Source organism: Stegostoma tigrinum, chromosome 23 (genome assembly GCF_030684315.1).
Source record: "Stegostoma tigrinum isolate sSteTig4 chromosome 23, sSteTig4.hap1, whole genome shotgun sequence".
In the NCBI taxonomy this organism is placed as follows: Eukaryota; Metazoa; Chordata; class Chondrichthyes; order Orectolobiformes; family Stegostomatidae; genus Stegostoma; species Stegostoma tigrinum.
In genome coordinates, this window is record NC_081376.1 from 52,005,251 (window position 1) to 52,032,361 (window position 27,111).

A 27,111-nucleotide genomic window follows, 5' to 3' on the forward strand; every position below is an offset into this window, starting at 1 on the left:
GGTAAGCCTTACTACTTTGAGGTCTGAAGCTATTCTGGCCTCAAGCCCATATGACTTCATCATAGTGGGTGGTGCTTAGGGCACCCCCTAATATCCATTTCTTCAGATTCACAAACTTCAAAAGGTATTTTGTTCCAGTAAGGATAGTCTTACAATTGCTAACCAAATATTCTTGCACAGTACAGGGAGGAAAGACTGTTCGTTCAGACAAAGAAGCTATTCACTTTCTAGCACTCGTCTCAACAGCTAAACTCAATGGGATGGTAATAAATGCTGGCCCAGCCTGTGGCCCATGGATCAATATGTGAAAAAATCCTGAGTCCAAGGGATTTTTCCTTATGAATGTTTGGGAAACTCTTCTGATGTTACCTGTGGCATTGTTCCCATAATTTATGCAACTCTTTGTCTAATCTCCACTCTCTGTCACTTGAACATTGCCACTTTCTGTTGGGCCAATATTTTCTGAACTTTCCTCTTTAACCAATTGTAAACCACATTTTTCCAGATTTTGTTTCTATACACCCACTTGTATTTTTTTTAATGTTAGTACGTACTTTGATTGCATTTTCTATAAATGTCAAGTTTTTTTTTGTCTGTTCACTGGGCCTTTGATATTATTTGTCATGTTTCACAATACTTTAATCATATCTTTCCCCCTTCCATTTACAATAACTATGATGTTAGTTGATGGTTGACTTCTAGTCTTTGCATTCACTAGCTCATTGTTTGTTTGATTATTTCTAACTTGGTTCCGTAATTAGCTCCTAATGTCTTTGCCTTCATCTTTTCAAAGATATTCTTAAATATATCATTATCACAATTCTGCCAACCTGATTTTTGAGCTTTCTTTTTGCAAAAGTTTCCCATACAATCACAGTGAATCCAACACCTAGTAGTTTGCATTCTTTTGCACCATTATCTAGAGTCCCGAACATTCAGTGAGTGCGTGTGCGCGCACATGGGCACTTCCCCTCATCTATTATATTTTCTTGTTGCTTGCAATCTGAATGCCTTTGAAGAGTTTGGAGGACTTTTTCAGCAACCTCTTCTATTTCCTCCTTCCAGTGCTGTTCAGAACAATATCTTTGCAAATATGCACTGTATCTTTATCTTTCTACCGGGTACTCTGATCTGAATATGACCTTCAGCCAATTTCAGAGGAGCTTAACAGAACTCGTCCTTACCTGTGTCAACTTCTTTAACTCCTCCCACTTCCGAAACACACTGTGGGTGGCCATGGGCCCAAGCTAGGGGTGGCACGGTGGCTCAGTGGTTAGCACTGCTGCCTCTCAGCACCAGGGACCCGGGTTCGATTCCTGCCTCGGGCAACTGTCTGGGTGGAGTTTGCACGTTCTCCCCGTGTCTGTGTGGGTTTCCTCTGGGTGCTCTGGTTTCCTCCCACAGGCCAAAGATGTGCAGGCTAGATGAATTGGCCATGCTAAATTGCCCATGGTGTTTAGGGGTGTGTGGGTTATCGAGGGATGGGTCTGGATGGGATGCTTCAAGGGGTGGTGTGGACTTGTTGGGCCGAAGGGCCTGTTTGCTCACTGTAGGGAATCTAATCTATGCCTGCCTCTTTTTGTAGCATACGTGGAACAGACCCTTTTTTCCACTGTTACGCTTGCACTATAGCCCACCTCTTCCTCCACTACATTGATGATTGTATTGGTGCTGCTTTGTGCCCCCATGAGGAGCTTGAACAGTTCATCAACTTCACTAACGCTTTTCACCCCAACCTCAAATTCACCTGGACCATCTCTGATACCTCCTCCTCCTTCTTATTCCTGGACCTCTCTGTCTCCATTTCTGGTGACTGTCTCGAAACTGACATCTACTTCAAGCCCACTGACTCCTGTAGCTACCTGGACTACGACACCTCTCACCTACCTTCCTGGTAGGTGAGATCCCTTACTCCCAATTCTTCCACCTCTGCCGCGTCTGCTCCCAAGATGGGACCTTCCACTCCTGCACATCTCAGAGATGGTCTGCTATTTCAAAGATCGTAAGTCCACCTCCCCACCCCACCTCCTGTGATCGACAATGCCGTCAACTGCATCTCTTGCATTTCCCGCACTTATGCCCTCACATCCCCTCCCCCCAAGAAAAATAAAGACAGAATCCCCCTTGACTTCACAAATCGCCCTGCTAACCTCCGCATATCATTCTCCGCCACTTCTGCCACCTACAATCTGACCCCACAACCAAAGAGAGATTTCTCACCCCATTCCTCTCTACCTCCTTGTAGGGACCGCTCTCTGTGTCCACGCCACACTCCCCAGTGAGCGCCTGAGCCCCCCCCCCCCCCCCAGCACCTTTCCCTGCAACTGCCGGAAGTGTTACACCTGCCTCCATACCTCTCCTGGCCGACATGTCCATCCTGGGTCTCCTCCATTGTCACAATGACACCACCTGCAAACAGGAGGAACAGCATCTCATATTCTGCCTCGGGAGCCTACAGCCCGATTAGTCTCAACAGCAAATTCACCAGTTTTAAAATCTTCCCACTGCCCAGCCTCATTCCACATTCAAGCCTCAGTCTCATCCCCACCTCCTTGATGTGACACAGCCTGTTCATCTTCTCTCCCACCAATCTGCCCCTCCCATCCCACTGACCAATCCCCACTGCTCCCTACCTGTACTCACCTATCACCATGCCTCCTCTCACTATTTCCTAGTTCCCTTCCCTCTTCTCAATTCTGAAGAAGGGTTCCTAACCCAAAACTTCAACTTTCCCATTCCTCTGCCGCCTGGCCTGCTGTGTTCCTCCAGCTCCATTCTGTGTGGTCTCAGAGGTAGGCTGTTTTGGCTTGTTTATTTCTCTTGTACAACTAACTTATCTTTCTGGGTAAATGTAACATTTTCTTTTGTCATTCTTTAATGCCATGCACTATCACTTTCTTAATATTCTGTTATTTGCATGCTATATTTTGCTTTCCATTAGACCTCAGTTTTCTTGCTTCAAAATTATTAACTACTGCTGTCACTTGGCAATTTATGAATTATGTTCTTTCATCTTATTTCTTCCCACCTCTTCTTTTTGTGTCCTATCAAGGAGAATGTTTGTTTGTTTTCTACTTCGGAGCTCTGGCAGAGGGTTTGTATCTCAGTAGTTTAATTTACTTCTTTTTCTTTGCAAATGCTGATCAAATTGTATTTTCAGCATTTCTGTTTGACTTTATTAAAATTTTAAAGCTCTCAAATTGTGACTTGGAACTTGTGGGGTCAGTTGGGGTGCGGGAAAGTGATGCTACTTTTTTGTCTTGGTCTAAATAGAATATGATTAAGTATTTAGTTTTCCCTTCCCCTATCTCCTGCGAGCAAAATTCTGCTGGAGCTGCAATATCTGACTCCCTTCTAAGCAAAACAAAGTATTTTCCCATGCTGTAATAGCAGATGGACTGAATGTATTCGTAACCATAAATATGTCCTGTTCTGTTGTTCTATTTTAGCTGTTAATTTGTTCATTTGTTTTTTGTATATTGCAGGATTTAAACAAGACATGGTACACAGATAATCCAGATTTTACACACTGCTTCCAAATAACCATCTTAGTCTGGATCCCTTGCATCTACATTTGGATTTGTTTCCCATTCTACTTTCTGTTTCTTCGTTATCGCGACCGAGGTTATATTAGAATGTCACTTCTCAATAAAATTAAAACGGTAAGAAACAAAGCTATTTAATCTTGCTACCATATTTATGTACACCTTGTCTTTCACATTCCTTTTCCACTTGTACGTGGTGGCATAGAGATGTACAGCATGGAAACAGACCCTTTGGTACAACTTGTCCATGCCGGCTAGATATCCTACATAAATCTAGTCCCATTTGCCAGCATTTTGTCCATATCCTACTCAACCCTTTTCCTTTCATGTATCTGACCAGATGCGTTTTAAATGTTGTAATTATACCAGCCTCCTCCAATTCCTCTGGCAGCTCGTTCCATATACGCGCCACCCACTGTGGAAAAAGTTGCCTCTTAGGCCCCCTTTTTTAAATCTTTCCCCTCTCACCTTTACACATGTCCTCTAATTTTGGATCCCCCCCCCCCCCCCCCCCCCCCGGCCCCCCACCAACGCTTTGCCTATTTACCCTATCCATGCCCTTCATGATTTTATAAACCTCTCTGCCTCCGATGTTCCAGGGAAAATAGCCCCAGCCTATTCGGCATCTCCCTATAGCTCAAACCCTCCAGCTCTGGCAACATCCTTGTAAATCCTTTCGAAACCCTTACAAGTTTCACGACATCCTTCCTATAGCAGGGAGAGCGGAATACAGCATTCCAGTAGTACCCTAACCAATGTCCTGTACAGCCTTAACATGACCTCCCAGCTCAGTGCACTGACCAGTAAAGGCTAGCATACGTAGTGCCTTCTTCACTATCGTATCTATTTGTGACTGCACTTGCAAGGAACTGTCAACCTGCAGTCGAAGGTCTCTTTGTTCAGCAACACTCCCCAGGATCTTTGACATCTAATGTCACAGTTAATGATACTGGCAAAGGCAGCATTTATTCACCATTGCTAATTTCCCGCAAGAAGATAGTGGTGAGCTGTTCTGCTCAAATTTTTGTGGTTTAGGTATACCACTAATGCTGTCAGGAAGCGAGTTCGGGGGTTTTGATCAAACAAAGTAATAGTCTTGATCTTATTGGCACCGATAACTTTGTTATTTTGGGAAGTTATAAATTGAAATGAGCACTGTGCAGTCATCAGTGATTATCTCTCTTTCTTTTTGCATTTATGATGGAATAATAAGATGTTTGGATGTTGCACCTGAAGAACTCCTTAAACCTTGGACATCACTACAGAAGATTAGCCTCCAATAACTAGACATGTCTTCTGAAGGGCTGCCAATGGAGAACCTTCCCTCAATTCCTATTTACTTTAATTTTATGTGTGCTCCTTTGGGTCATATTTGGTTAAATGCTGCCGACATGTCAAGGGCATTATTGATGAGCAATGCTCTGAATGCAACATATCAGTTTTCTTAGTTTGTGAATATGAGCTTCAGAGGAATCTCAGTTATATTTTCCATTTCTGTTTGATCTTTATCCATAACCTTTAACACTCCTCCTTCTCTTGCTGTTATGTTCATTCCATTTCCATGTGCAGTCTCTGTCCTCTTCTCCGATTGCTCTTTGCTCTTTCCTTTGCTCTCAAACGTTTAAATTCTGCAGTGCCCCAAGGCTGTCTGGAGGACAAAATTGTGTCTTTCGATTAATATAGGAATTTCAGAGTTCACAAGATACTGAAGACGTGAATTCACGTTAAATGGGGTGGCTATCGCTTCATTACAAACCTTTTAGGGAAAATATTAGATTATTAAAATTATTTAATTATGCATTATGATTTTGTTTATATTACTTATTGGACTATAATCCATCTATTGATATTTTAATATCACTTCATTTCTAGCCTTAATTTTTTTTTAAACAATATTTGTTTGTTTCTTTGTAGGCATTGGGATTTGTACTGTGGATAGTCTGCTGGACAGATCTTTTCTATGCTTTCTGGGAAAGAAGTCAAGGACTTGGCCGAGCTCCTGTTTTCATAGTGAGCCCTGCAATACTTGGGGTTACAATGGTAATTTACTTTTTTGGGATTTTTTTTTCTCTTGTCTTTGGTTTATAAAAAATCAATTAGGTGATACAGGCTTTGCTTTCTTTATTTCAAAAGGCTTTTCTTTTAACAATTGACTTGTGGCCCTTTGCTACATATTTAACTCCTCTGCGATTTGTTGATTTATGCATGTGGCTTTGGGTATCAACAAAGTTCACATTCAGTTCAATCTAAATTTTCTCCATCTGTTTTGTTGCACAGTCTAAATTATGGATATTCCAAAAAAGCCCTTATATAATTCATCTATTGACTGTTGTTTAATTGAGCAGTATTGTGAATGATTTAATTAAAACATCACATAACGTAAACATTTGAAGCCATATGGTTTATTGCAAATGATACAGTTTGTGAACAGTCTAGAGGATTTTGGAAATTTCTTATTTAGACTTCTTTTATCTTAGTGTTAAGTTTCTTGAAATGTGGATGTTAGCATACATGTATTTCTTAAATATGTTATGCATGCAGTAGTATGTAAGAATACTGTTTAAAACCTTAAAATATTCCCACCTTACCTAATGATTTGAGACAACAAATCTGTTATAGTTCTAAGCTAAGTGCTCAGAATAATTGAGCCATTTAGAATTCAATTGTTCACTCTAATTTTTGACTTGAGTCAACCTGCTTGGGCATGTTATGACACATTTCTGAGGCAGGTTGTGTTTGAGCCAGGACTAGTAGGCCCAGAAGTAGGGAGACTAATATAACTACACCACAAGATCCTTTTATACGTTTCTTACACCTTCACTATTTGATATATGGCAGATGATAACCTGGTAATAAAATAAAAAGTATAATAAAGGAAGAAACTGACACCTTACCTTTAAAAATAAATGTAGTTAAAATTCCTTAATAAACAGCTCTAAGTTGAACCAACAGGGTTTGTACAGCTTGCTAACTTATTATTTCTTAAATTCCTTTCTTGTTGTACCACAATTACTATTCAATGAGTGAAATCTTAATTATAAGACTGCCCTTGCCTTTGATTTTGTACTATTCAGTGCTCGTTGATTTTTCTCACGCAGTAGGATCCTTAATTAAGAAAACATTGTTTACCCTTTTTCAATGCCTTTGCTTCAACAACAGTGCTCAAAATTCATCCGAAATCTGGAAGATCGTTTGCAATATGATGATTAATCTATGAAATTAATATATGAAATTAATATACATACATGAAATATGGTTATTTCTTTAACTTTCTGTAAGAGTCTGTCGCATTTTAAACATTCAGTGATAACTAAAATGTAAACAACTGTATGCTAGTGTAGTTTTCAGAGGTCATAACTTATGATTAAATCTGCTATCTTGGGGCGGGGGGGGAGAAACAAAGTTGATACAAACATAATATTGTATCATTGACTTTTTTTATCTGCATTTGTACAATTTACGTCAGTCAGATGAACATTTCCAGACAGGAAGCTTCCTCCTAGATTTGAACCAATATTGGAATCAGTTGATGGGTTTTTTCCCATGTTTTTCCACAACTACACCCTCCCACTCTGGAGAATAGTATAATGTAGAAAGATTCACAGGCAGATTAGCAAATTGGTAAGGCATCATGTTATTTTTTTCACGGCAGTAAGTGTCTTTGCAATCAAGGTGGATGCCCTTCTCTGGAGAAGGATTTTATGAACTTATGCTTAGCAGTATTCCTGCTGCACGTCAACCCGGAATCAATAGCCAGACCTCTGGTCTGCACCCAAATGCAAGGGGGAAAGTAAAACTTAATTACTTTTTTTCTCCAATAGTTTCCAGTCCTCAGTGTGTCAGTTATCCACCACTGAGATGGGAGATTTGGCATATAAGCTGTATGTGTAAACTAAATGTACTCTCAATGTTGCCCTGAGTGATTAGCAGCTATGCTTAACTGACCCCCTATATAACAAACGAAATTACCCTTCTTAACATTCCTGTGCAAGTTGTCCCAGTGAAATCTGCCAGAAGCTAATTAATAAGTACTTAAATATTAAGTATTAATACTAGTAAGTACTGAAATTACACTGGCTAAGCTGAAAAAGCATACATACTGTGTTTACTAAATCAGGTCACTTCTTAGGCATAAAACATGTGAAGGTCCATTTTCAAGTTCAAATAGATCTCACATTTTGTCCTTGTTTACAAATTACTCTATGCCCCACTCCTCCCTATCCTTTCATAGCAATGCCATGTCTTAGTGTTGTTGAGCTCCTTCACTTCCAGCACATCTATGACTTTAATCTCTCTAGCTTTTGGGAGCTGCATTTTTTTTTTAAACTGAACAGGTTTGAAGTCCTGTAAAAGTAAAAGTTCCTATTATTTTTGTCAGCTTCCAGAGGGAAGTATTTAATTAAATCATCTGTTTACTTTCACTACACTGTTTTCTGTTAGAAATCTAATTCTGTAATGAGTTAGAACAAGGAACAAAGAAAATTACAGTTCAGAAGCAGGCCATTTGGCCCTCCAAGCCTGTACCGACTTGCTGTCCATCACAAGGAAAACTCCCAACCCTCTCAGGGACCGTATCCCTCTATTTCCATCCTATTCATATATTTGTCAAGACACACTTTAAAAGCCACTGTAGTATTTGCTTCCAGTACTTCCCCTGGCATCGAGTTCCAGGCACCCACCACCCTCGGCGTATTTTAAAAAAAAAACTTACCTTGTACATCACCTTTTAAACCTTGCTCCTCGCACCTTAAATGCATGGCCCCTGGTAACTGACTCTTCGATCCTGGGGGAAAAAGCTTCTGATTGTTCAGTCTGTCCATGTCCTCCATAGTCTTGTAGACCTCTATCAGCTTTCCCGCACTCAACCTCCATTATTCGAGTGAGAACAACTCGAGTTTCTGCAACCTCTCCTCCTAGCTAATGCCCTCCATTACCAGGCAACATCTTGGTCAATCTTTTCTCTCCAAAACCACCACATTCTTATGTTAGTGTGGCAACCAGAATTGAATGCAATATCCCAAATGCAGCCTAACTAAGGTTCTGTGAAGCTGCCACATTACCTGTCAATTTTTAAACTCCATGTCCTGGTCGATACAGCACACTTGCCTTCATGCCTTGCTGACTACCTTTCTTCCACCTGTGTGCCTGTACACCCAGATCCCTCTGCTCATCAGTACTCTTAAGGGTTCTGCCATTTACTGCATATTTTCCATCTGGATTAGACCTTCCAAAGTGCATCACCTCACATTTTTCTGGATTGAACTCCATCTGCCGTCTCTCTGCTAAAGTCACCAACTGATCTATATCCAGCTGTCTCCTTTGACGGTCCTCATCAGACCAGTTACATTCTCCTCAGAATCATTTATATATATATATATAACAAACAGCAAAGGTCCCAACACTGATCCCTGAGGAACACCACTAGTCATAGCCCTCCGTTCAGAAATGCACCCTTCCACTGCTACCATCTGTCTTCCACGACAGATGCTTTTTTTCAATATCCATCTTACAAGCTCACCTCTGACCCCGTGCTTTAACTTCTATATCAGCCTTGCCGTGAGGGACCTTATCAGGGGCCTTAGTGAAGTCCATGTCGACAACAGCCACTGCCCTACTTTCATTGATCATCTTCGCCACTTTCCCAAAAAACTCAACCAAGTTAGTGAGACACAATCGCCCCTTCTCAAAACCGTGTTGCCTGTAGCTAATACACCCATTGATTCCCAGGTGGGTGTAAATCCTGTCTCGAAGAATCCACTGCAATAATTTCCCTATCACTAATGTAGGGCTTACCGGCATGTAATTAGCTGGACTATCCTTGCCATTTTAAACAAAAGGAAAACATTGGCTATTCTGCAATCCTCTGGGACCTCCCCTGTAGCCAGTGAGGATACAAAGATTTCCCTCAAGGCCCCTTGAATTTCCCCCCTTGCTCCTCTCAGTATTCGGGGGTATATCCCATCAGGCCCTGGGGACTTGTCTACCTTAATATTTATCAAGACCCCCAATACCACCTCCCTTTTGACTTCAACATGACCCAAAAAATTTGCACAACCTTCCCCAGACTCATCATGGTAAATACTGATGCAAAGTACTCATTTAATACTTCACCCATTTCCTCTAGCCCTACACACAAATTCTCTTCCCTACCCTTGAGCGGGCCAACCCTCTGCCTGGCTATTGGGATTTTTCCTTAATCCTGTTGGCCAATGACTTTTTTCATGACTCCTTTTAGGCACCCTGACTCCCTGCTTAAGTTTCCTTTGACTTGCCTTGTACTCCACCCTTGCTTCGTGTGTTCCCAGCCTCCCAGCCTTGACAAATGCTTCCTTTTTCTTCGATTAGGGCCATAATATGTCTCGTTATCCAAGGTTCCCTAAACTTGCCATACTTATCCTTTTATCCTTAAAGGAATGTGCTGGTCCTGAGTTCCGAGCAGCTTGAACTTGAAAGCCTCCCACATACTTTATCTTGATTTGCCCCCCAACATGTGCCTCCAATCTACATTCTTGAACTCCTGCCTAATATTATTGTAATTAGCCTTCCCCCAGTTTAGCACTTTCACTTGACAGCTACACCAATCTGTATCCATCAGTACCCTTTAAAAGTTTACTGAATTATGATCTCTGTTCCCAAGTTGCACCCCTACTAAGATGTCGCACCTGGCCAGGCTCATTCCCCAGTACTAGGTCCAGTATGGCCCCTTCCCTAGTTGGACTATCTACATACTGTTTCAAGAAGCTCTCCTGGATGCTCCTTACAAACTCTGCCCCATCCAAACCCCAAGCACTGAGTGAGTCCTAGTCAATAAATGGAAAGTTAAAATCACCCACAACAACAACCCTGTTACTTCTTGCATCTTGCCAAAATCTGCCTACATGTTTGTTCTTCTATCTCCCACTGGCTTTTGGGAGGCCTAATAGTAAACCCCAGACACTGTGATTGCACCTTTCCTGTTCCTGAGCTCTACCCATATTGCCTTACTATATGAGCTGTCCGAGGTGTCCTCTCGCAGTACACCTGTGATTACTCCTTAACAAGTAGTGCAACCCCCCCACCCCTTTTAAATCCCCCTCTATCCTGCCTGGAACATTAAGCTGCCAGTCCTGTCCATCCCCCAACCAGGTCTCTGTAATAGCAGCAACATCATAGTTCCAAATACTAATCTAAGCTCTAATTTCATCTGCCTTACACTTCTTGCATTGAAACATGCACTTCAGTCCACCAGATCCACTTTGATCAGAACCACACCCTGCCTGCTCTTACTCTGAGTCTTATTGGCCCTATTCTCTAGTTCCCTTTCAGTACTTTCACCTTTGCATTGTTTTCCACCCCCCCCCCTCCCCGTGCCAAGCTTGTTTAAATCACTCCTCCTGAGTGACACCAGTGAACCTCCCAGCCAGAATATTTGTGCCCCTCCAGTTCTGCTTTGGACAGTCCCTCCTCTGTCAACAAAGACAAGGGTAAGCATTGAGGTATTTTGCTTACTGGCAGTAATGGTAAATACAAATAATGAATTATGGAATGCCAGTTACTCCACTATTCAAAGTTCTAGAACAAGTCTTTTCTGTTTAGAAACAATAAGGTGGATACTTTTAGTAAAGGCTGAAGAACTTTTTTGAGGTGTTAAAAGCACAGGCATTGAATCAACAGTTTATGCAATACTCATTTGTCAAGGAAATGTTCTTTGTTTTAGGGAGGTTTGTTTATCTTTTTCGATATGTTCTACTCTCAGGGATTGTTTGGTGATGAATAAAGTGTTACACATTTAGGAAGATAATGCAAATATGCCAGATGTGGAGGATGGAAAAATTCCTGCTTGAATGAACTTGCTTATCTTGTCTGTCTGTATGGAAGTGGCTTTAGGTTTGCAGGATGCACTATTTCTGTCATTTTACAAATTCAAATTGTTGCTATTTGTTTGCCACTCAGTGTATTAGCAAGCTAGCCTTGCCAAAAGTGGCTTTTCTAGGGGCTTTTATAAGATTGTTTGTTTGTTTTGATCTGCTCCAACAGATAAAACACAAAATGCGAGAGAATTAGTGTTTATTAGCTATTTACTTTGCTTCTGCTGAAGTTACAGCAGGAGATCCCATTGGAAAATGGCCATTACGTTTTAGTGCTGGCTATTGAAAATGAACATGCAAAGATCATTTTTTTTCCTTCCTTTTCAAACATCTTGACAACATGGCTTTCAAAAAAATATAGATTTAGGTTTGGCAGTGAAAGTTTAAGATTTTCTTAAATTGTAAGGTTTATGTAAATTTCCAAAGTAACTGACATTGGTGATGGATTCTACTGAAATAGTAGGAACTGCAGATACTGGAGAATCTGAGATAACACGGTGTAGAGCTGGATGAACACAGCAGGCCAAGCAGCATCAGAGGAGCAGGAAAGCTGACGTTTCGGGCCTGAAATGTCAGTTTTCCTGCTTCTATGCTGCTGCCTGGCCAGCTGTGTGCACCCAGCTCTACACTGTGTTATCTATGATGGATTCTACTGTTGCTTTTGGTGATTTAACTGTTCAGCAGAAAAACCAGTCTAGTTTGATGTCATCTTCTAACAGTAGGCCAGGCCTCTCTTTTCAAATACTGCATATGACATGACATCATTGGGGGATGGACTTGAGGCCCTGACTTTGTGCCATGCTCACCTGTCCAGAGTCCCTTAACTTGATCTCCTTCAATGTTGAAGTTGCCTGAAGTCCTGTCTGCCTGGGGCTGTCCAAAGTTGAGTTCCCCCCACCCCCCCAAAAAAATTGGGATTGTGTTTGGAAGCTCTGAGGTTGAATCTCAGATTGACTTTTGTATCTAAATCTGGTAAGTAATGTAGTTCATGTTCCCTGGCTGAGGAGAACTGCTTTGACCAACTAGGAATCCACTATGTGAAACATGTAACTGACCCAGAAACGCTGGACACTGAGCATGCTTTCGATTTCATTAGCACCTCGTGATTTTGTCCGGCCACTGGCTGTTGCATCAAATTATTAAGTAGTGATTTTTGGAATATGTCTGGTTGCCTTATAGTGTGGCAGATTGTCCAACTATCTCTCCTATAAAGACATGATGTCAGAGCCTTGCCAGGTAGATTTGATCTTCAAATTTTATCTGAATAAATCAAAAACATTGAATTTTGATTTTGTTTTTAGTGGAAGGTTTATGCACTGTTCAAAACCAGTGCATAACTTTCATTCACAAACTCCATTTACTGTCACTGAATCCATCCTTCCCTTCTCTGACTGATAATTAATTTTGCTTGAAACTCTGTGCAGCCTGTGATTGGCTGAGCATCCAGTCTCCTATCCTTATGATTGCAAAGATCACCTGGTTCCAAAACTTTTTAACACTGTCACCTGTTGACCAACAAATCTGCTTCGACATGTCCTAATTCCAAATTGTCAGTTGTCAATTATTGGTATGGTTCTCTGCTTCTTCCTTGCCCATTTCAGAAGCTGCCTGTGCTCATGCATTTCTGTGACCGTTCTGCTTTCCACTCTTTTTCTCTTTTTTTAGACAGAGTTTCTCACTCATTACCTCTGTATTGGCACCAGTTGTCTTAATCCTGAGTTCTGGACATCTCTCTGTACATCAATTTGTTTCTCTGCTTCTCTTTCCTCTTAAAATCCTACATAAAATTTACATTTTAATTAAAACCTTTGTTATCCTTCCAGTATTTCCCTATTTATTTCAGCATCAATCTTTTTTCAAATTGTGTTGCTGTGAAGTGCCCTGTGCTTTTGTATTAAATGTGCTGCAAATGCCAGTTGTTCAAAACACTGAATAGATACGAAAACATGTTAAGTTTAACTTGTGCGTGTGAGCTTGGTAATACGTAGATACTGTATCCACTGACTTTTCTATAGCATGGAGGCCAGAATTGAAGCATTCCAAAAGTGGCTAACCAATGTCTCATACAGACGCAACATGACATCCCAACTCCCCATATTCAATATGGATTGAGAAGGAGCAAAACCTGACCTACTCTTGGGGAAATAAGGCAGAGCAAATTATTGAGGTGTCACAGTGGGGAAAGCACTTTGGAGTAAGTGACCATAAGTCTATTCCTTTTCCATAATTATTTTAAAAGGATAGATCTGATCTAAAAGTTAAAATTCTACAGTGGAGTAAGGTCAATTTTGACGGCGTAAGGCAAGAACTTTCAAAAGTTGAACAAGTGGCTATTCGCAGGTAAATCATAGAATCTCTACAGTGTGAAACAGGCCCTTTTGGCCCAACAGGTCCACACCAACCCTCCAAGCATCCCACTCAGACCCATCCCCCTATAACCTAATTTACACACTGTGAGCACTATATGGGCAATTTAGCATGGTCAATCCACCTGGCCTGCATATCTTTGGACTGTGGGTAGAAACCAGCACAGACACAGGGAAAATTTGCAAACTCCACTAAGACGCTCGCCCGAGGGTGGAATTGAACTTGGGTTCCTGGTGCTGTGAGGCAGCAGTGCTAACCACCAAGTCACTATGAATCCAAATGGATTTTTGGAAAGTGGGAGGCCTTCAAAAATGAGAGTGTGCCTCTGGACTGTTGCTATGTTCCTGTTAGTGTGAAGGACAAGGCTGGTAGGTGTAGAGAATGTTGGATTACCACAGAAAACAAAGCCCTGATCAAGAAAAAGGAAGCACATGGTAGATATAGACTGCTGGGATAGAGTGAATCCCTCCGTATAAGAGCAGTAGGCATATACTTAAGAGGGAAATCAAGAGTGTAAAAAGGTGACGAGATAACCTAATGTGCCAGAAATAAGGAGAATCCAAAAAGATTTGCTCCTTTCTCTGATGTTGGTACCAACGTGTACAACACCTTCTTCCTGCAGGTCACTGTCCCCTTGGAGAATGTTCTGCACCCTCTCTGAGATGTCCTTGACCCTGGCACCAGGGAGGCAACACACCATTCTGATGTCTCGCTGTTGAATGCAGAAACATTCATGTATGCCCCTGACTAGAGAGTCCGTATCACTATTGAATGTTTGGAACCTGATATGCCCCACATTACAGTAGATCTAAACACTGTCAGAAATCTGACTGTCAATGCTACATTCCCCTGATCGTCTCTTACCCCCTTTTATTTTCCAATACAACATACTTATTTGAGATGGGGATAGCCAATGGAAACTGCTGTACTACCTGCCGACCTCTCCTAGAGGTAACCCATCTAAGTGACCGTACCTATGGTTTTTCCACTTTTCCTGAAACTGCCACCCATCACATTCCTGGTTCCTGCAAATTCCTCATTCCATCAAGCTGCCATTCCAGATGATTCATGCAATCCAATAGGATTCGCAGCCAAACACACTTCCTGCAGACATAATCATCGGCAACACTGAAATTCTCCCTAATCCCCCACATCCTGTAGGAAGAGCATTGTCACTTTGTCACTTTGTAAAAGGCCTTCTATGCACCTCAATATACAGACTGAGAAAATAGCAGTTTTACTGCTCTGGGATAACTTAATACATTTCTTTATTTTTTAAAAAATCAAGAGACAAATCTCAGTAAAACATTAAAAATCTCACCCTACTCATTTTTACAGATTTTAAAAATAACAGATTAAGATTTATAAATTTTGTATGTGCTGAAAACAAACACTTAACTGCCAACAAATACTCCCAGCTGCGAATAATTCCAGTAATGAGGTCTTTCCAAGTTCAGCTGTGAAATTTGTTTGTTTTTCTTGTCAACGTTAAATTAACTTTTTAAACAAAATCTAATTTTCTTATCAGTTGGTTGCAGTTTTCCTCATCCAGTATGAGAGGTTGAAGGGTGTCCAATCCTCTGCTATTCTTCTGATCTTTTGGCTGCTGGCATTGCTATGTGCCATTCCACCATTGAGATCCAAAATAATGCAGTTGATTGACCGGGTAAGAACAATTAAAACCTTTTCTTATTAGGTGTGATTTTAGTGTTCTTGATCATCATACATGTATTTCGTCTTTTTAGTACAAACCTAATTTCAATTTAGTTGTGTTTGCCCCCACCACCTCCACACCTAACCTTCAGTTTCATGTTATCGCAGATTGTTACGAGGTAAGATCTGTTGAATTCTGGTAGCCCTCTGAAGTTTCGTGCAGAGTGTTTTTCTGGCAGAGGTTGTTTGATTGTGCAGGGCATGTTGGTTAAGTATAAATGGTTAGGAAACTTGTCTTCACCTCTACTTTTCTGAAAGGTTTACTGGCTGCAGATGAGCGAGTTTAATTCTCAGTTTTGTAGCCAATGGATGAAGCTAATACCTGTCAGGGTTAGCTCCAAGTCTCTCCAATCCATTAAATCATTGTGGCTGCTTCTGTGCTGAAGCTTAAATTCTTAGTTTTGGAATGTTACCTGGCAACGGTTTTTTAAATCAAATGCTTTGATCTCATGCTTGTTCAGAACAAACCAATGTTTCACAATACATAAGTTCTAAGAGGCTTTGTTGAATTGATAAAGTTTCAACAATTCATTAAAATGATCAAAAATAAATTGACAACTTGTGAAAGCGTTAAAATATACCCCTTCCAATTGACTGTTTTTAAATCTAGCAACCGTTGATTGTTTGTTTGGTAAACCTCTTACTGATTTGATAAGTTCATAATATTGGTTAGTATTTGAAATTTAGGTGTAAAATCGAGCTTCTATAAAGATATCAGCTGCAGGAACTTTGTGGCTTTTGCATTTAGTTTGCATACGTTTCCAAAGGTCATCACGTTGTAATCTAGTCTGTCTTTTTACTGCAGACATTTTGAACCTGCGTGTGGTTACGTCATGATATTAAGATGAAGTGTTGACATTCATGTAGTGGCTATGTTTACTGCACTGGATACAGCAGTGATCTTCTGGAAAGTGCATCTTTTGGGTATCTTTGTCTAATTGTTCATTCTGGTGTCAACGCAAACTGTATATTTACAGTCAATTTGACTTTGGTGTAAGGAGTTCATTAATGCCAAAACCACTTGTGTTCAAGTAGTCAGAGATATTGGGAACTGCAGATGCTGGAGAATCAGATAACAAAGTGTGGAGCTGGACGAACACAGTAGGCCAAGCAGTATCTTAGGAGCACAAAAGCTGACGTTTCAGGCCTAGACCCTTCTTCAGAAAAGGGGGATAGGGGGAGGATTCTGAAATAAATAGGGAGAGAGGGGGAGGCGGACCGAAGATGGATAGAGGAGAAGATAGGTGGAGAAGAGACTGTAGGTGGAGAGATAGAGAGGGGATCGGTCCGTCCGGAGAGGACGGACAGGTCGATGGGGCGGGATGACGTTAGTAGGTAGGAAATGGAAGTGCGGCTTGAGGTGGGAGGAGGGGATGGGTGAGAGGAAGAACAGGTTAGGGAGGCGGGGACAAGCTGGGCTCGTTTTGGGATGCATGGTGGGAGGGGAGATTTTGAAGCTTGTGAAATCCATATTGATACTATTGGGCTTCAGGGCTCCCAAGCGGAATATGAGTTGCTGTTCCTGCAACCTACAGGTGGCATCATTATAGCACTGCAGGATGGACATGTCGTCTAAGAAATGGGAGGGGGAGTTGAAATGGTTCACGCCTGGGAGGTGCAGTTGTTGATTGCAAAGCGGTCCCCAAGCCTCCGCTTGGTTTCCCCAATGTAGAGGAAACCACACCGAATACAGCGGATGCCGTATACCACATTGGCGGATGTGTAGGTAAACATCTGCTTGATGTGGAAAGTCATCTTGGGGCCTGGGATGCGGGTGAGGGAGGAGGTGTGGGGGCAAGTGTAGCACTTCCTGCGGTTGCAGGGGAAGGTGCCTCTCCAGAAGGCAGACAAGGGTGGGGATGGAAAAAATGTCTTTAGTGGTGGGGTTGGGTGGTAGATGGCGGAAGTGTTGGAGGCTGGTAGGGTGTTATGTGAGGACTACGGGGATTCTCTTCTTTTTTGGTTATTGCGGGGGCGGGGTGTGAAGGATGAGTTGCAGGAAATGCAGAAGACACCGGTTGAGAGCGTTCTTGACCACTGCGGGGTGGGGAAAGATGAGGCATTCCACTCCTGTACATCCCAGATGTCCTTTTGTTCTACATTTTGTTCTCCTGTCTCCAATGCATCTAAGGCATAAATTCTGAAACTTGAAGAAAGTCCCTAAATTAATTTGACCCACCCTATCCCTTTTAAGTCCCTTCCCGGACTGTCCCTTATTACATGGTCCTTTTCATCTTTTAAATATCCTCTTAAGCCTGCTATTTTGATGAGACTTTTGATTTGATTTGTTTTTCCTGTTTCTTGCTTGGTATTTGTTCCCTTGCTGCATTTTATCCCCTTCTCCTAATGTATAATTAGGATATTAAATTTAATTCATTCTTAAGATTTGGGCATTGCTGACAGGATAGATTCATTGCCCATCCCTTGTTAGCTTTTTTGAAGGTGATGGTGAGCTGCTGCCTTGAACCACTTTAGTCTTTGTGCTGTAAGCAGACTTACAAAGCCGGTAGGGAGGGACTTCCAAGATTTTTGACTCCGCAACACTGAAGGAACAGTGATTATAGTTCCAGGTCAAGATGGTGATGTTTTGATATGTTAAAGTTGTTTAATAAATGTAAGTTATTGAACAATGACTGTGCAAGAACAGCTTTTCAGGCCTGTGACAGTCTTATTATGAAAGAAACAAGCATTAACTATGGACTTTGCATTTTATGCATTTCTAGAATTAAAGAATAGTTACAGCATCAAAGAAGGTTATTCAGTGTGTCAAGGTTGCACCTGCTACGTAAAAGAGAAATTTATCTAGTTCCGTTCCTTTGCCTGAAACAACTCCAGACCACTATCCTGTCACTGAGTCACCTTTCACTTCATGTGGAGAGTCCTTGGCACTGATCCAGCTTCCTCAGAGCCAGCTCTGTGAGGTGAACGTCTGACACTCCTGTTCCTATCTGTCTGCCAGGGCTCCCTGATTGAACGAGATTAACAGCCCCTGTCAGAGAGCACGATTTCTGTGATGTCTAATCAGGCTGACCTCATTTCAATCGCTACATTGCTCTTTTACAGTTAAAGCTGCTTTTTTTTTCAAATGTAAAACCAAGAATTGGATGTTGAAAATCTGTAACAAAAACTAAAGTTGCTGGAGAAACTCTGCAAGTCTAGCATCATCTGTGAGGGAGAAAGCAGAGTTAACATTTAGTCCAGTGACCCTTCTTCAAAACAGGACATTAATTGTCTTTTCAATTCATTGAATTTCTCTGGCACTTTCTGTTTTTGGTTTTGCTATTATTTACTGTCTTCAACTGTTTATCTAGTTTCATTTTGAAAGCTGCATTTGGACATCCCTCCATTGCTCTTTTAAGGCAGTACATTATTGATTGCAAACACTTGCATTTTAAAGTAAGTATGGGCAAATACGGGATAACACACACCACCTTGGATTATTTTTAAAGAGGCCAGATTATGTTCAGCTAATTTGCTGGAGTCTTTAAGATAACAGAACGCTGATGAAGATCTTGCTGATATGGACACATTGACATGGACTTCCAGAAGACATTTGATTCTGCCACACCAAGATATCTGTAAACCTAAGTTACGGCCGGAATAAAAGATTGTTACAATATGGAAATGTGTGACATAAAAACAAAAAGAATTGTGTAGAGTTAGCGCAGTGTGGATCTGGAGGAGCACAGCAGGCCAGGCAGCATCAGACGAATAGGAAAGTTCGATGTTTCGGGTAGGGGCCCTTCTCTTTTTTTTGTTTCTGAAGAAGAGTCCCAACCTCAAACATCAACTTTCCTGCTGCTCTGCTGCATGGCCTGCTGTGTTCTTCCAGCTCCACATTGTGTTATTTCTGTCTCTAGCATTGGCAGTTCTTACTATCTCTGAATTGTGTTGAGCTGTTATCTTTCAGATTGGAGGAAGGTTTCTAATGGAGTTCTCTGGGGTTCCTGTGTGGACCCCTTTGTTTTTGTTTTTCTTGATGCACATTAATTGCCTAGACCTTGGTATGCAGTGTGTAATTTTATAACTTAGAAATATTGCAGATAATGAGGAGAATGCGGTCGAATTTCAAATACATGTAGTCAATTTGGTGGAATGGGCAGAGCTGTGAAATTCTGTGCAAGGTGATTCAATTTGGTGGGAAGAACATGGATAGACGATATAAAATAAAGGGTACAACTCTAGGTGTGCAGGTGCATAGGGACCTGAATGTATACCTGCATATGCCATTGAAGATGGTCAGGACAGGACAATTGAAAGAATAGCTAATGATGCACACTGTCCTGGGCTTTACCATTTGAGGCAGAGTGTATAACAGTAAAGAAGTTATGTTAAACTTGCAGAAAAACTAATCAAGCCTCAATTGGGGTGCACTTGCATATGTTCTCCACTATAGCAGAAGCTTATCTCATTTGTTATGTGGACTCTTAAACACTACTTCTATTTTAACCAATTTACATTTCAACCGAACTTTGTCTGAGAGCAAGGTTTTCTGCATTAAGGTTGTTGTCCTACCTAAAAACTTAGACTACTTGAAGAGTGAATTATCACCTATGGTTGGCATTTTTTCTCCCTCTATTGCTTATCATCTTTTCAACCTGGTTGTATGATTATTTTACTAGAAATCATATATGAAATGCTAAAGCAAGTTAAATCCCAAGATAACAGATCTAAGCACCTGACCATCATAACACCATCTTCTGCTATCAGTCCCAAAGCTGTAGAGATGTAGCCTCTCAAGATTATAAGCCCTACCTCAACCTATTGATCCCAATACCCCAGGAATCTAAAGTCCTCTTTCCTGCGATATATCTTCAACTCTGTACCTATTTGCTGTGTTCTCCCATTTCTTTACTCGCTAGGGCATGGCACCACATATCATCTATACCTTCATTATGTTTAAGGTTCTGCTTAATCAAACAACTCCCTTGAGGACCCTCCACAATTGTTGCTATTCTCAATGATGGAAGAGCTCCTGAGATGCTGCTGGGCCTGCTGTGTTCATCCAGCCTCACATTTTATTATCACACATTGTGAATGGTAAGGTACAAGCATTTGCAGCAATCTTCTGCCAGAAGTGCTGAGCGGATGACCCATCTCGACCTTCTCTAGTGGTCCTCGCACTAGTTACCAGTCTTTAGCCAATTCGATTCACTCCACGTTCTGGCAATAATGCTGCAGACTTGCTGCTCCCTTAGCTAAGCTGTTCCAGTAGCTACAACACTGGTAACTACTGAGTAATGTCGAAGATTTACCCAGGTATATTCTGTGTACACAAAACAAGACAAATCCAACCTGGCCAATTGCTATCCAACAAGTCTACTCTTGATCATCAGTAAAGTGATGAAAGGTATCATCAACAGCGCCTGCTCACCAGTAACATGCTCACTGAAGCTCAGTAGCAGTGGTGTGCACCATCGTCAAGATGAACTACAGAATTTCACCAAAAAATCTGTAGGCAGCATTTTCCAAACCCACAACCACTTCCATCTACTAGGACAAGAGCAGTAGATACATGGGAACACTACCACCTGCAGGTTCCCCTTCAAGCGACTCACTATCTTGACTTGGAAATATATCGCCATTCCATCACTATCACTGGGTCACTGAAATCGGCTCTCTAAGGGCGTTGTGGGTCAACCTACCTGCATGAGAAGGCAGCTCACCACCACCACCTTAAGCGTAATTAGGGAAGGGCCATAAATGCTGGCCAGCCAGTGATGCTCATGCCCCATGAATGAATTATGAAAAACAAAATTAACTACTTTTCTATCATTGACACCTTACTTCTAGGACCTCATTACTCTTTCTAACTATATTAACCAATTTAAAAATAAAATTACCATAATGTTAGATTGTATGGCTGCTCTCTCTTTCTTTAGTGAGAGACAACTGGAGGGTCACTGTGCCTCAGGCAAGAGGAGAGTCTGTCGTACAACCTCTGCCAGAGCAGAAATTGCTCTTGGAATTAGTCTACATCACAAACTTGCTGTCCAGCCAACTGAGCTAATCAATCCCTATATCAATATGGAACATAGAAAGTAGGAGCAGGAGTTCACTTGGCCTTCAAGCTTGCTCCGCTATTCTTTTATGATCGTGGCCGATCATCCAACTTGGTATCCTTTTCCTGCTTTCTGTCTCCCCTGTGTTTCAAACTTATGCATGGATGGGACTAAAGTTTGCTGCTATCTCTCTGATTAAATCATGATGATTTCTGTTTTTTTTTAAAAAAGAAGACACTCACCGTCTTTCCCATGGGGATCCCCCTGTTCCCATGTTTAATCTCTCTCTCTCTCTCTCTCATGTCTGCAGTACCTCTGGGCTCTGGGATTCAACTTAGCTTATTTTGTTCTAGTTCACATTTAATTTATTGACCTTGACTGATTTAATAGGTAGAGTCATTTATTTGACCTGTAAAAATGACCCTTTGAGTTTCCTGATACTGTGGAGTTACATTGTATATTTCTTATGCTGTTGTTTAAATCATTGGGTCTGTGGTTCTCAGTCTCCCAGTTCTCTTATTGTGCAACCTGAAACTTTTCAGAAAGAAACTCACCACATTAATAAAACAGCTTCTGTGTAGTAATTTCTTGTCCCTTTCTTTAGGAATCTCACATTGACGTTTTTCGGAATGCCACCTTTTACTTCTATTTGGTTGGAGTGTTTGTACAGTTTATACTTTCCTGCTTGACAGATCAGCCTCCCCTCTTTTCTGAACCAGACAAAGACACTGTGAGTTTTAATTTTTTATGAAGTTCGCTGATCTTTTTATTGCAGGAAATAAAATGTAAATGCTTAATAATATAAAAGTGAGGCACATTTTTCTAGAAAATAGTGTGTATGCAAGGAGCTTGGAATGCACTTGGGTGGCTTGCTAAACAGTATGGCGACATAAATTTGGAAAGTGTGCGAACTCTGTACAGAGTGCAAAAAGAGGTGCTTTTGTAAAAAGAAATGGTAAGTTAAGAGGCAACAGTGCATATTTACATATTCAGCAATGAATTAAATTCCTTAAGATACAATTAAATAAAATGATCAGATATTGTAATCTCTTGCTTACAATTCATGTGTCACGTGGGAGAGGTTAAGATGTTGTAGAGAATTGTTGAGGTGGATTGAGGGGAAACTGTTTAGGGTTGTGTAATTAGTGATTAAACCTAAAATTAGAGCCTGGCCATTTCAGGAGTGATTTCTCTGCTCGGTCAACTGTTCTTGGTTTTTAACCCAAGAATAGATCTCTAGTTACTAAAGTTGTTAGGAGATAGTCACCCCTAATCTGCAGAATCCTGGAGAATAGTAAGTGTGTGGTTATTCATTGGGGTCAGCAGAGGCTGGCTTGACAAGAATCACACGGAGTGTTACACACTTGAATCTATTTATGTGCAAGTGAGTACCACAGTAGGTGATGACATCCTGATTCATACACCAGCAGAGAATCCTGTTGACTCTAGAGAATATAGAGGAGATCTAATAAGTGGGAAGGAGCGAGATGTGAACAGATTAGCAAGTAAGATTAAAGAAACAAAAAGCATTTTATCTTGCATGTGACATCAAATAATCTTTCAATTATGCAAAAATTTTCCAGAGCAGAAGGAGGCCATTCAGCCCACCATGTCTGCGCTGGTTCTGTGAGCATTTTTGTGTAAATAGTGGGAGATTGGGGGCCAAGGATCCAAATTAGACCACATGGAGGCAGAGGGCAACAATTTTTGCCAAATAAAAACAAACTCTGAGGGTGCCCTCATGTAGCAATTACAGAAAGGGAAATAGTGATATTGAATAGGATAAAAAGAGATAAATAGGGCTGTTTAACAGGTTGCCAATCCTTTTAGCAGAAAAGTCAGTTTGAATGGATGGGATAAATTTTATCCTGGGTGACTATGGGATGGATGTAAGGGTAAAATTTGTCGAGAATCTGTCCATAATTCTAAACTCTGAATTACTGTTTTGTCAGTAATTCAGAGAACAGCAATGGACTTCAGGAGATCATGGACCAGTTAAAATGGCAGCCACATGTGTTAGATATCACGTAACAAGTATGAAGGTGTACGTTAGTAGGAAGAATAAAGAGCAGCCATACAAATTAATGACTCATTGAGTGCAAATCATTTAAAGATGACACAGGTTGAGATGGTGTAGGAAAAACATGTGAGCATCAGCTTTATTAATGGAAAAATAATGTTATAAAGAAAAAGAACGATATGATGAACTGTGAAAGACCTGTGGTTTGGTATGCAGGAGTGGTGTGATGAAAATGGGTGACTAATTTTGGGAAGAATGTCAAAGCATTGGTGGGTTGAGAGGGGAGATTTATGGGAATGGTACCAGGGAGGCAGGACTTCAGCCATCATAAAATCCATCATAGAAGCAGGCCATTCAGCCCATCAAGTCCATGCCAACCCTCAGAGTATCCCATCCAGACCCATGTCCTTCCTTTTTCCCCCTGTAACCCCACATATCCCAGTTAGCTTACACATCCCTGGATATTACGGACAACTTAGCATGGCCAAACCACCTGACTGGCACATCTTTGGACTGTTGAACAAATCGGAGGAGACCCATGCAGGTACAGGGAGAATGTGTGAAATCCACTCAGACAGACAGTTGCCTGAGGGTGGAATTGAACCCAGGACCCTGGTGCTGTGAGACAGCAGCGCTAACCGTTGAGCCACTGTGCTACCGCCAGCAGTGTGGCCAGTGACCAGGGGCTTGAGATTTAAGGTAATTCGTAAAAAGAACCAGAGACAATATGAGGAAACATTTTATTTTGTACACAGTGGAATGCATTAATGTAAAGGTGAAGGAAAAAGCTTCCAAGACTCCTAGTTGGAATTTTCAGTTTGTAGCAAAGTTTAGCTTTTACTTAATGCATCCTACACAATGTAGGTGCTGCGCCGAGTGTTTTAGGTTCTGGGGAAATCATGACCCTGTGCATGAAAATCTCTAATCTGATATTGTAGATGGAGTATGCTATTGTGGCCTCTGCAATGATATGAAAGTGAGAGCTAGGCAAATGTTTCAGACCATTTCCTGCAACTGTGCTAGTTCCAACCCTGAGGCAGCTTTCAGTTTCTTGTACTAGATCTTTTTGTTGAATTTTGGAATTGGATCATCGGAGCTTTCACAGATGGAAATGCCTGTTAAATAGATCCGTCAAGTATCAAATAGCCAGATTTGAAAACAGACATATCATTTGGTATCAGCCCTCCTATCAGTGGCAAATATTGAACCCCTGGTGTTGACTCTATCAGAACAAATAACTAAGCCAAAATGATAAAAGTTAAATGATTGATCAGAATATAGCCTCTTTGAAAGACCATTTGATGTCACTATGAGCCAATATTTGCTCTTGAGAAAGTCATACAGAAAAGCAAATAAAACACGCAAAACAATATATTGGCATGTTTAAAGGACTTGAGCTCCAAGTTTTGAAAGTTGCATTCTACGTAGAACTGTCCATTTCATGAAGGCTGAAGAGTCAGATCCAAGTGTGATTTGATTTGATGCAAGTTTGGGATGAAAATTCGCAAAAGAGGAGCACGAGATCTTAAGGACAAAGCCTAGAACTCAAAGTTGCTACCTCCATCCTTTCTGATATTCAATGTTTCTCTGCAATAATCTAATTTAGTACGAAGGGCACTGAAACTCTTTCGGTTTCTAAAAGATCGTTTATGATCACAAGGAGGGGCTGAGAAGTTTTACTGTTCCATCCTTCTTGATAGCATCAGTAGCTTAGACTAATACTATGTGAAAAAGGTTGCTCTTGTAAAGTCTTTGGAAGAGCCCAATTTTGATGAACAGTAAGTAGGTTTATTGCATTATTTCATGAATTATGGCTTCTTCTGAGAGACATCAGGCTCAAGCTAAATTCAGATCACTGCTGTTAAAACATTCACCACTTTAGTAACCAGCATGCAACTGGTTAACTCCTCCCAGGAACAGACTTTATAACCTGAAGGGCGAAGTTTGAATTGTGATGCACTTGCTGCCTCATACAGCAAATAACAAGAAATCGCTAAATATTTTTATGAATGGTAAACGATAAATGTGATATGAATGACGAATAGTGTGTTCTTAAAGGCAACTGGTTTAATTGGTTTCTGTTGAATTGCAATTGTCAAATGTATTGGCCACCTTCTTGAACACTCTTCCATCTTCTATTTGCTATAGTTGTCAGACTGGAGAGAACATTTCAGAACCAAAAACCAATCAAAATCATTTTCCTGCTCGTTGTTCTCAAACAAAATTATTTAATACCGTTTGGATTGGTTAACATTCAATTGCTGAAGCATGCTTTTTCCTTGTTGAGTATCACCAAGCCATTTCGTACCCTTAGCCTTGACATAAAATTATACCTTCAGCCGCTTCAAAAATCCTTTCAATTTGCTATTGGAGATAAATTCTGCAAATTGTTGCTGTTCAACTGAAATACTATCCATCTATTTTATTGTTTAACTCAATTCAAGCTAACAATTTACTGTTTCAATATTATAAGCCTGCGCCTTTCCATGTGTGTTTTTTTTCTTAAGAATTTTAAAGATTTCTTGTATTCAATGCTTAGTTAAATTCATCTTTCATTTCTCTTGTTAAGATAGTAACTTTTAATAAAACTTCTTTATCCAGAATCAGTGCCCTGAACTAAGTGCTTCGTTCCTGTCCAAGATAACATTCTGGTGGTTTACAGGGTATGTGGAAATCTGAAGTGTTTGACCTTGCTGTATTCATACTGGGGTACTTGCCCTGAAATTAATACAAGATGACCTGATAGAGCTTTATTTTATAGTATCAATCATTTCTATTTTGGTGATGTTTTCTTTAAAGTAAGTTAATTTTCTTTAGAGATCAATTTTAAAAGGTTTTATATGAATATGGATTGATGTTGTATTTGTATCAAGAAATGAAACCTGATTGATCAAAAAATGAGTCATTAGAACATAGAACATTACAGCACAGTACAGGCCCTTCGGCCCTCGATGTTGTGCCGACCTGTCATACTGATCTCAAGCCAATCTAACCTACACTATTCCATGTACGTCCATATGCTTATCCAATGACGACTTAAATGTACCTAATGTTGGCGAATCTACTACCGTTGCAGGCAAAGCATTCCATTCCCTTACTACTCTCTGAGTAAAGAAACTACCTCTGACATCTGTCCTATATCTTTCACCCCTCAATTTAAAGCTATGCCCCCTCGTGCTCGCCGTCACCATCCTAGGAAAAGTTTACATATTTGTACCTCTATCTCACGCTCGCTGTTGGGAGGCCTGTAGTACAGCCCGAACATTGTTACTGCATCCTTCCTATTTCTGAGTTCTACCCATATTGCGTCACTGCTTGAGTCCACCATGGGGCCCTCCTTCAGTGCGGCTGTGATATTGTCTTTGACCATCACTGCAACTCCTCCACCCCTTTTTACCTCCCTCTCTATCCCGCCTGAAGCATCAATATCCTGGGACAACTAGTTGATGACAACTAGAAGATGACAGGAAAAAGAAAGAATCGCCCTGGCAGAACAAAAGGAGAGAGAAAAGGAAACTAAATTTTGAATTATGATTGCAAGCGAAGGAAAAAGTAAAGGAAAGGATGGACATAATGGAAGAGAGAAAGGAAGAGGTTTTAAACTTTGGAGGTTGGAA

At 40.9% G+C, this 27,111-nt stretch overlaps 1 protein-coding gene across 4 annotated transcripts in view; it reads left to right on the forward strand.

Moving 5' to 3' along the window:
- The window catches only part of abcc1 (ATP-binding cassette, sub-family C (CFTR/MRP), member 1), a 137,840-nt gene that overhangs the window by 39,146 nt on the left and 71,583 nt on the right, over nt 1-27,111 (forward strand). For 3 of the 4 annotated variants that reach the window (XM_059654197.1, XM_059654195.1, XM_059654196.1), the window contains exons 4-9: nt 3,486-3,662; nt 5,460-5,585; nt 12,572-12,628; nt 15,288-15,425; nt 22,079-22,204; nt 26,096-26,157. In XM_059654197.1, coding sequence (XP_059510180.1) covers nt 3,486-3,662; nt 5,460-5,585; nt 12,572-12,628; nt 15,288-15,425; nt 22,079-22,204; nt 26,096-26,157 — 686 coding nt within the window. The remainder of the gene's footprint in view (nt 1-3,485; nt 3,663-5,459; nt 5,586-12,571; nt 12,629-15,287; nt 15,426-22,078; nt 22,205-26,095; nt 26,158-27,111) is intronic. The other variant, XM_059654198.1, reaches the window with a different exon arrangement.